At 39.7% G+C, this 10,993-nt stretch overlaps 1 protein-coding gene across 2 annotated transcripts; it reads left to right on the top strand.

Annotated features, from left to right (window-relative positions):
• The first annotated feature begins 528 nt into the window (after positions 1 to 528).
• LOC116041553 (inter-alpha-trypsin inhibitor heavy chain H3-like) lies at positions 529 to 10,742 on the top strand. Of its 2 annotated transcripts, none has more exons than XM_031287494.1 (21): positions 529 to 554; positions 673 to 784; positions 1,521 to 1,681; positions 1,813 to 1,917; positions 2,239 to 2,401; positions 2,502 to 2,612; positions 2,845 to 2,973; positions 3,095 to 3,211; positions 3,410 to 3,578; positions 3,663 to 3,773; positions 3,924 to 4,105; positions 4,246 to 4,425; positions 4,525 to 4,646; positions 6,569 to 6,822; positions 7,439 to 7,486; positions 7,910 to 7,969; positions 8,714 to 8,821; positions 9,425 to 9,593; positions 9,990 to 10,138; positions 10,276 to 10,360; positions 10,480 to 10,742. In XM_031287494.1, exons 1-21 carry the CDS (start codon positions 544 to 546, stop codon positions 10,592 to 10,594), a joined length of 2,661 nt encoding a protein of 886 aa, XP_031143354.1. In that variant the 5' UTR covers positions 529 to 543; the 3' UTR covers positions 10,595 to 10,742. The 2 variants fall into 2 exon arrangements, with proteins under 2 accessions (XP_031143354.1, XP_031143355.1); XM_031287495.1 differs by having other exon boundaries at positions 7,439 to 7,480.
• Positions 10,743 to 10,993: the final 251 nt, after the last annotated feature.

A 10,993-nucleotide genomic window follows, 5' to 3' on the forward strand; every position in this document is an offset into this window, starting at 1 on the left:
AAGTGACAAAATATTGACAGCAAGAATGTGATTGGCTGGTAGAGAGTGTGGCTAAATCTGGTTGGTTTAACTAAAAGTGTAAATGCCCCTAACCAGCTGATGTGAAGCAGGAGGAGAGGGAGAATGAGGTGAATGAGAATGAGTGAGTAGGCTAACATAAGGAATGTCTTCCTGGCTGAACTTACACTAAGCTTAATTTGAAACTTCATCTGAAGCTGCTGCCATCATGGAGGCGTTATCGCTGCCTGAGAACAAACTCAGAGAACAGGAGGAGGAGCTTCTTTCCTCAGGCTGTCCGTCTGCTCAATGACACCTGGGGCTATCACCCCACCCACCACCTCATTTTCTATCCTCTTGCTCTATTGTGTTGTATATTATTATTTTTATGGATTTTATTGTTATTGTTTGTATTGAGCCAGAACAGGTACACAAAGAAGCACATTGTACTGTGTATGAGTGTGTATGTGACAAATACATTTGAATTTCTTTTTTTCATCCTGTCCTGACAGTTTCTGTTTTTTTATGTGTGTGATTGCCGGCAGTATGCAGAGGAGGTAAGTGGGCAGGAATGTGTTTTTGTGTGTGGGTGTGCAAGTGAGGGATTGTGAAAGTGGAGTTTGCCCTTTTAAAAAACAATGTATGTACACATTCATGTTGTCCTTGTCTGTTTAGACAGTTTGAGCTGCCTGAGCTGCACTCTGGTGGAAACATCATGGAGAGAGCTGTGGTGCAAGTCACCCTCTTTGGGCTGCTGCTGGTTTTGGCTAGCACACTACCAAACAAGGTGAGTTCACAAAACTTAAAGGACACACCACTACACTGCAAGGAAACTGAATCTATTGAAAATATTGTTGCTGTTGGGCAGAAAACTTGTATCTCCAAATGTCATCATCACCCTCTGTCTGTGGGTTTTACAAATATTTAAACTGTGACGAGGTAATTGTGTCTGACTTCTTCTGAGGTAAATAGATCAACAATATGTTTTCAAATGTTTTGGACATACAAGCACAACACAGCAACAACATTTAGTATATATCACTGCTGATTTAATACTTACTTATTATCTGATGTTTGTGCTTAATTATTTTTATATTTCAGCATCTTTTGGTCACATTGAAGGATGTGCTGGCTCTCACCCTCAGTGTTGTATCCGTGTGTGTGTGTGTGTGTGTGTGTGTGTGTGTGTGTGTGTGTATGTGTGTGTGTGTTTATTACTCATGTGTTTGGGCCGTAAATCTGTTTACACAGTGACAATGGGGGGGCACAAACGGCTGGTGCTCCTGACTTTAATCAATACATTTTAGAGTTAAGAGTATTGGGACACATTGCCATGTGAAAACATGGTTAAAACAATGAGAATGGGGTGGTTCTGCAGTTAGACCAACAAGATTTCACTGATGCCACCCACACAATTTTGTTTTCCACCATCATCTGATCTTTGGTCAGCTGGTCGTCAGCCAGCGACATGAACCAAGCCATTTATTTCATTGTGAAATGTGCCTCCTCCTGTATTTGCTCAGGACGACTGGAACATCTACAGCTTTCACATCAACTCCACAGTGACCAGTCGTTATGCAACCACGGTCATCACAAGCCGCGTGGCCAATCGCATGGACGACTCAAAGGAAATAGAGTTCCAGGTCCGGATACCCAAGAATGCCTTCATCAGTAAATTCAGAATGTGCGTGAAGCAAAAATTATTTTTACAGGATTTTGCACATAAGCACTTCTACAATAAAGCATCATGAAAGTAAATCATGGGCTACTCAGGAGTATGTATATAAACAAAAACGTTTGCTTGTTCTTCTTCAGGTTTATAGATGGCCAATGGTACAATGGTGTTGTGAAAGGTAAAGAGAAAGCTCAGCAGCAATACACTGAGGCTGTGTCCCGTGGCCAAAGCGCTGGGCTTGTCAGGTACATAGATCAGTGGATCAGTTTATTGCCAGGTCTAATGAAGCTTGTTTTTATTTCTTATTTTGTAGAAGAGCCTTGTGTGTCCTTCAGGAAAAAGGAGGAGAAAAATAATAAAATCTTTGTTTTGTCTGACTTTTCTCAAATGAATGGCTTTTTCTTTTTAAATATGGCTACTTTAGGAAGGAAATGTCACTCTTTAGTTGAATTACTCCCATCTCACATCCACACCATAACCTGTGATGCGAGGTCATAAGTGTCATTGTTCCATTGTAAAGGGGTCAGAAGGAGGACCACTGCTTTAATGTATCGTCTCTGTTGCAGTTCTGTAGGGAGGACCCTCGAGGAATTTAAGACCGCTGTGACTGTGGCTGCCCACAAAAAGGTCACCTTTGAACTCACATATGAGGAGCTGCTGAAACGCAAGCTTGGCAAGTACGAGCTGCAAATCCACGCTCGACCCATGCAGCCTGTCAAAGACTTCAAGGTATGTCTTTCCTTGTTGGTTTCTATAAATCTTAAAAAACATTTTACATAATCAGACCTTCAAAGTTTTTTATTCTTTTTTAATTTATTCTCAATGCCAGGTTGATGTGTACATTAATGAGAAAGCTGGCATCAATTTCATCGATATTAAAGGAGGACTAAGCACCAACGCCCTGGCTAATGCCATCACCAGAACACATGCAGACAAACAGGTACATGCAGTGAAGCATTGCTATCTTTGATCTATCTATCTGAACGATATGTTACTAATATTGGAAATAAATGAATATCTGTTTGACCGCAGTATACATAATGACCCTGGACATTCTGTCTTATTGGTCATCCTTGTGCACATGTCTTCGTATCATTTATTAATTTTAAATACTGTTACAATTTTCACTTATCTATCAAGAGTCTCTAAAACCTGTTTCATCCTGTTTCCAGGCATGGGTGTATTTCTACCCAACAGAGGACCAACAGAAAACATGTGATGGCTGTGGAGAGCAGGGTATGAATGGAGATCTGGTTATTGTTTATGACGTCAACAGGGACTCCTCACTTGGAGACATCAAGGTAAAGCAAGAGTTCATTTCCTGGATGACTTCAATGGTCTATTAACATTGTTAAAAATACCATACTTATTTAAATGGCTATCTTGCCCTGTTATCTTAACTTTCTTCTTCCTCCCCCGAAGTCATCAGCTGGATACTTTGTTCATCACTTTGCTCCATCTAGTCTTTCCCGCATACCAAAAAATGTTGTCTTCGTTATTGATCAAAGTGGCTCAATGAGTGGCAGAAAAATGCAACAGGTACAGCATTTGAAGAGTTAAGTTTGTGATGGATTGTGACTGTAGCACTGGATGTTTTAATGTCAGTTAATTATGTCTGTGATTCACTTTACAGAAAACTTTATTAAATACACAATTTAAGAACACGTTAAACAAATAATATAACATGGTTTCTTACTTGAATAAAAGTTCTAATGTGTGAATCATGTTTTTGCCCAGACCCGAATAGCATTAATCCACATCTTGAATGACCTGGCAGAGGATGACCACTTTGGTCTTATCACTTTTGATAGCAGCATTTTTCACTGGAAAAGAGAACTTGTTCAGGCCAACAAGGAAAACCTGGAGAGTGCTAAGACATTTGCACTGAATATTAATGAGAGAGGAGGTGAGGGTTTTAATAAATATTTTATGAAGGGATGCAACTATTTTAGTAATGGCAGTAATGAAACATAGTTTTGTTCCATTTCAGCCACAGACATTAACGCAGCAGTGTTGGAAGGAGCACGTATGCTGAATGCACATCCCAGAGAAGGTTCAGCGTCTATCGTCATACTTCTCACCGATGGAGACCCAACCTCAGGTTACAATAAAACACACATGCACACAAACGTGAGAACATACTTCAAGAGATTAATGTAAGACCACTACCACAAGACAGTCCATGTATCACTGTGTGAGGGAATTTTAGCTCAACTTCCCCTTTTAAATCCCATGCTTTGGTTCTTTGCAGGGGTGACAAATCTTGAACTAATACAATCAAATGTCAGAAGGGATATTGCAGACAAGTTCCCACTCTACTGTCTTGGTTTTGGTCATGATGTCAATTTTGAGTTCCTTGAGAAGATGTCGCTGCAGAACAATGGTGTGGCACGACGGATTTACGAAGACTCTGACGCTGATTCACAACTGAAGGTATTTTAATTCACTTGCTCACATTATAAATACTCTGTTTACCATGTGATTTGCTACATTTCCATAGATAAAATGTATCCTGATTGGCTGTGGAGAGATAAACATTCATACAGCGTCCATACTGTACCGTATGTCAACAGGGTTTCTATGATGAGGTAGCCACTCCTCTGTTGACAGATGTGACAATGATCTATAATGGAGGGACCAATCTAACCCAGACTAACTTCAGCCAGTATTATAATGGCTCTGAGATTGTGGTGGCCGGTCAGATCACTGACAACGACATTGAAACCTTCACTCCACAAGTTGTAGCCATTTCGGTAAGGATTGTTCCACACAGCACATCAGCTGTAATCTTCTGAAAGGTTGGTGAAAGCCCTTGTGTATACTGACATAATAATTAATTTGGACTATGACAGAGGGATAGAAGAGTGACGTTTTCTGAGACAAATGCCACCGTGGAGTACACTGGGACAGATTTTGACAGCCACATCCAGAGGGTTTGGGCCTACCTCACAGTCAAACAGCTTCTGGAGAAAGAGTGAGTGTGATATCGACAGCTGTGGCTCAGGTGGTAGAGCGATCGTGTACCAATTGGAAGATCGGTGGTTCAATCCCAGGCCCTGTAGTCCCATGTCAAAGTGTCCTTGGGCAAGACACTTAACCCTGAATTTCTCCCGATGCTGTGCCCTCGGTGTGTGATTTTTTTTATTTTTATCCAATGAGCAGGTGGCACCTTGTATGGCAGCCTCAGCCACCAGTGTATGAATGTGTGTGAATGGTTCCTGTACTATGTAAAAGCGCTTTGAGTAGCCTAGTCATTAAGACTGGAAAAGCGCTATAGAAATACAGTCCATACAGTCCATTTACCTTTTTAACGGAATATCATTTTTACTATTTACTGTACTATAGCTTTGTCTTTACAAGAGTCAAAAAAAGGAATCTAATACCGGTGAATTAACCGTGCTTTATACCCTAAAGCCTGGTTCACACGGCAGGATAATTAGGCCGATTTTAGCCCCGATTCACCCCTTCCAACAATCCTAAGGATGCTCCGATTATTGTAAAATAATCTGATCAGATATTCCTGCCGTGTGTGGTGTGTTAAGACTGCTCTCGTCTGCTCGGAAGGACGTCGGGACCGCTCCGATCTCAAATCGGGGATATCCAACATGTTGGATTTTTTTGGCCCGATTTCTCCTCGTGTGTGGTGTTCCCCGGGGACAAACGAGTATGCAGCCTGTGGACTGTGGCGTGTAGCCAATCAGAAAGCGAGGTGACGAGGCGGCAAGGAAAGCACTGGGAAACAAAATTAAAACAGCCGGCAGCATGGCGCACCAGAACGTCCAGTGGACGTCGGAGATGGAGGACCAACTCTACTATAGTCCATGCTCGCGTTGTCTCCACTTCTTTGACCATTGCCTTTTCTTTTGATAATGTTTTTTTTTCGGTTAAAAACTAACTACAAACTATCGCCACTGCATCTGTCGGTACACGATCCGTTCTGCCTGCACGATCCGTTCTGCACATGCGCAAGATAATACTGTTTTACGTATCCATACGACCTGCACGATCTGTTCCACGCTAGCCTATGGCTATGCGCGAACATTTTGCGCATGTGCAGAACGGATCGTGCAGGCAGAACGGATCGTGTACCGACAGCATCCTCTTCATCCGCCATGATTGTTTACTCTGAAGTCACGTTTGATCTCGAGGGATTTTGCGAGATTTCCCGTCTGACCTGGGAATGCTCGGGAGTCAAATCGGTTCGTGTGTGATGTGTTGATTTTGCCGTGTGCTGCGCACCACAGACTGTACGACCAAAACTGTTAGACCCGTGATTTTTTATCGCATGTGTGGGGTCTCTCAGGATTGGAAAATCAGCCGACAATTTTAAAATCGTCCCGTGTGAACCAGGCTTTACTCGCACACCCTTTTATCTCCGCTGTAAGAACTCACTGGGCACTGCTGGTTTTACAGGGCTTTTAACCATAATACATACATGGATGGTATAACCGTATTTACAAGTCACCAAATTAACATCAATGCTGTCAACACATCTGGGACCGTACTTCTATTCTTCACAATGAAATGACATGCTTCAACAACTTCAAATTATGCAGTAAAAGCTCTTTAATTTCCACTTTGAATGTAAAGTTATATCGCCACCTGAGCATTGCCCAAGCGTTCTTACTGCTTTCTCTCAATAAAGTCACTTTCACTTGGCATGCTTCTGTCATGAATGACAATGCGTGGCGCTTTTCACATATTATCACGTATTAGTTTTTGTTAGCTGAGCGAAGACAGACAGACAGTTTCTGTAGGTTCCTATCTTGGTCATATAGTGACTAACACAACAAACACAACACAATGTTATCAAAAATAGTGTTAGCTGTTAAATAACTTTATCATACTTTACTGTCATGTCAAATGTTTGAATTTGTGACACAATTTGTGACCCAGGCTGCTGTTTTCTGGACCTGAGAAGGAGAATGTGAAGAAAGAGGCCTTGGAGCTGTCGCTGAAGTACAGCTTTGTAACCCCACTTACATCCATGGTGGTCACTAAGCCTCTGGGGGAGAACACAGATGTTCTCCATAAACCTAAGGAAGGTGGAACAACACAGGCACTGCCATCTCCTGTAGGACATAGACCCTTGTCAAGAAAAGGGTTAAAAAAGAGGACACGTCTTCAGGGACACGTTGTTTCCTATAGTCGTAAGCAACACAAACGTTAACAAAACAAATTCATTAATTACTAATACAATGTATTTCATACAATGTATATAGCCCTACATTATACATTTCTCATGTGTACTGTACACATTTGCATTCTTTGCAGTACAATGCGTTGTTTTCATTTTGTAAAAAAAAGAACTGAGCAGAAAAACTGAGGGTGGACAACGGTGCAAGCTAATTAAGAAATCATGACTATTTCCAAGTTATTTAACAACTGTATCACAATTACATGTCATTATTATTACATGTCATTTAGCTGACGCTTTTAGCCAAAACCGACTTACAATTAAGTGTGTTCAACCTTGAAGGTGCAAACTCCAGACAAGTAGTAAGTGCAAGTACATTAGCTTTAAATAGGTAATACTACAAAGAGCCATATGAAAGTGCAGCATCAAGAAATATATATGTATGTATTGTAGGACAGCTGTCAGGATTTCGTTGATTGATTAGTCGTCCCTCGCTGTGAGGGGGCAGCAAGCAGGTTGGCTGATGCAGAGCGGAGTGGGCGGGTTGGGGTATAGGGTTCGACCTGGATGTATGCTGGGGCTGATCTGTTCGTACAATGTCATGTTATCATCTTTTTTCCTTTTAACAGTGACGCGTCGTTCTCAAGGCGTTAGCGGTGGTTTCTCCGGACGTACGGGTACACATGTCCACTGTTCTGATATGAATACACTTGTGTATATATTTTACTGTATATAGAGATTTGTTCACATTTCTTGAGTGACATCCAAAATTTGTAGAAATATGACTAAGGCAATATTTATTCAGATACCAAAATGGCGCTAAACTGACCCCTCCCAGCTATAAATTCTCTCAGGGTGGATTATCTCCTGAATTACTTGTTTCTTTCTAAAAGTAATATTATTTGTTTTAACTGTCTAACTCTCCCATATTTGAAACAACGTGATAATATTTCACTTGAATAAAACCTGATACAGTATGACTTACAGCAAACTAATCTACAACCATGACCATTTCAGAGTAAATTAACAACGTTTCTGTAATTTTGAAATGTACATACTAACAGATGTTTAATTCTTAAATTTCACTGTTCATTTTGCAGAAATCCTTAAAGCCTCACCGACCAACAGTGATCAAGTTGTTTCCAAGGTAGCTTCATCAGGTAAACTTTATTTTGCAGTTCTGATCCATCCTTCAAATTTAATATTTGCCAACAAAAGATGGTTTGTAAAAGATTTCCAACAGCTAGGACATTTGGTATTGGTTGAGGCAGAAATAGATGTGGTGAAATTACTTGTAGGTAAAATGTAGATTAAAAAACACATAGCATGTTTCATGGTATAGTTTCTATAAAATTGATCTATTTCTGTTCGAAATCATACAAAAAGTTTAGTAATTTATTATGAGGTAAAAATATTAGTTGCCCTCATGTCATTAGCTTGCAGAGTTCTCAAAACAAGACTGACAACAATGGCCTCACATGTGTATACTGTAACACACATACATGTGCATATAATAAGCCCAAAGTAATTTGTTGTGGTGTTAAAGAAGGGTGTACTTTTACTAAGAGATTCTTGTCTGTGACCATAAATAGTAAAATAAAATAATTTGGGTTACACTGAACTGTTCTTTGAAATCTTGTGAGTCTGAGATCATAATGGTACCCGTCTTTCATTCTTTATGTGCCACACAAGTACAGGTGTGCTTTTACCTTTTACTGTAAATGTAATTCTCAAATGATACATGTTTACTGATCACCACATGATAGTTAATATTTTGGATAATCATTATCAAACACTCTATAATTCATCTTAAGTTTTGTTAAGCGTATCTTAAGTATTGGTGTTGAGAGCAACAATCATTTCCAGTGTTTCCTTCTGCTGTGTGACTCTGTGTTCCTCTCTAGTTCCTCTTTCCCACAGGTTTCTGCTAAAAACTGAGAATCTGTCTCTTCCACTCTGCTTTGATGTCACTGGAGATGTTCGCCTCAAACTACTTCACCATCCCAACAGGGGTCAGTAATGTTACTCTTTGTGCCATCACAGTTTTTCTTAAATTCCTTTAACAGCCCAGTCAATAGTCAGTTATATAATGTGTATCAACCCATAATTATCCCCTAGTTTGCAGTGGTGGAAAGTAACTAAGTACATTAAATTAAGTACTATACTTAAGTACAATTTTGAAGTATTTGTATGAGTATGTAAGAGATGTTCCCCCTCTTAACTTTACCAGATGATTTCACTGAAATAACAGTTTTTTGGTCTAAAGAGGTAAAATGATCTAATATAATTACTTTTGATACTTCAAGTATAATTTGCTGATAATACTTTTGTACTTTTACAACTTTAGTTTTTATGTTGTACTGGTACTTTTACTCTAAGTAATAACACCCAAAATGTGTTATGTCCCCTAAAATGTCTGACTAGACTGGCTTGTATCTGTGCAAAGATACAGAATTTCTCAATGAAGGAGAAATAGTAGATGTGCTTCCAAGCCCTTTTCAGAGTTTTTTTTTTTTAAATACTTTAAAACGTGTCTGGAGGAGGACTTTAACTGACGGATCTGTGTACTGTACTTAAGTGTGGTGTTAAGTTGCATTTGTTCTCTTTTGTATTAGAGCTGTCTGTGAATGGTGAGCTTGATACAGTAATGAATGGAGGCTTCAGAAGGATTGTCATCCACTTCAAGACTGACCTTTATGTTGAGGTTGACACCAATGTCATCACTGTACGAGAGGGACAGACACTGACACGCCACACTGGACAGGATCTCATCACGGCTGGAAGGTGACTTTGCATTGTAATGGTCCCGACCAAGAAATAGTCAGGAACATCACCCCCCTTAAAACAGAGATTTGTTGTTTTTACTACACCTTTTTGTACGGATTAAACAAACGAGATACATCATGTTAATTAGTGAGCTTTAGAGGTGCTGGTGCAGATTGTTTTACCCTTGGACAGAGCCAGGCTAGCTGTTTCCTCCGTTTCCAGTCTTTATGCTAAGCTAGGATACCTGGCTGCTGACTGTAGCTTCATATTTCCTGTACAAACATGAGTGGTATCAAACTTATCATCTTACTCTCTACAAGAAAACCAATCAGCATATTTCCTACAACGTCAAACTTTCCCTTTGAAACAAGTGCAAACAAGTCCAAAATTAAGACAAAGTGCATATTTTTCTAGTTTGACAGTGATTAGGCGGGACAAGGAAATAGATGTTGGAGCTGGAGACACACGCATGGTCATCTATATTCATGAGAAGGATGGCGTAGAATTCCTCTGGCCGGTTTTGAGACAGCAGCCACTGGACAACAACATTACAGGAATTATAGGTGGGTGAAAATGTTGGATTTGATTTGATATCAGGTCAAAAATAATTAGTGTCAGAAGACAAATATTTTTTGCTGCGTCTCTTGTAGTGGCAGCTTTTTATTGTCATTGCTTTATTGTTTGTCATCTTTGTGTCCAGCTCTAAAGCCAGCAGTTTATGAGGAGGTGCAACAAACTCCCTCAACAAAACTTAAGATCAAAGACCAGGAGATTGACGTTACCAGGTATATATAAGTTTGTTTGAAAAAAAAAAAGCTGTTAGAGAGTGCTTTAATTATTATTACTCATATTATACACAAAGATATATGACATTTTTTTTTATATTTTTGTCTTTCTTTTGTAGGGCCAATGCTGTTGACTACAGTATAGTCTCTCCCCCGACACTGGACTGCTGGCTCATGTCTGCGGAGTCTGTCCTGCAGAGACGCCTGGATGATTTCATCGTTACTCAACTTTAACTGGGAGCCATGTTGAATCACTTGCAAGATTTCATTTTAAAGAAAAAAAGGCAAACGGTGATTCATCTTGGAAAAAACTTTCCACCTGTTACTAACATAAACAAATAAATAATATCACCGATCTTTCGTTGTCTTGTATGAAGTTAACTAGATCATAATGGATTTTTCAGATGGCATCACTGTATTATTTGTTTGGAATAATTCTTCAATCTTAAGACTTTATTCTTAAAAGATTAGAAGAGAAAATAGTAAATCAAGAATTTAAACACCTCCATTGTCTGCAACACCATGTTAAAGTGCTAATTATATATGTAACAAAACATATAAAGCCAAATTGTCTCTTTTCAAACCAATGTTGTCTGTTTTTGCATGACAATTCCTGGCAGAGGTGGCAGGCTG

This window comes from Sander lucioperca, chromosome 6, assembly GCF_008315115.2.
Source record: "Sander lucioperca isolate FBNREF2018 chromosome 6, SLUC_FBN_1.2, whole genome shotgun sequence".
NCBI classification, from domain to species: domain Eukaryota; kingdom Metazoa; phylum Chordata; class Actinopteri; order Perciformes; family Percidae; genus Sander; species Sander lucioperca.

Bases quoted from the DNA above. Each gene is read 5' to 3' on its own strand.
- LOC116041553 (XM_031287494.1), top strand. The intron at 3,774-3,923 runs GTTACAATAAAA...GGTTCTTTGCAG, and splicing joins CGATGGAGACCCAACCTCAG to GGGTGACAAATCTTGAACTA. The intron at 4,426-4,524 runs GTAAGGATTGTT...GGACTATGACAG, and splicing joins CACAAGTTGTAGCCATTTCG to AGGGATAGAAGAGTGACGTT.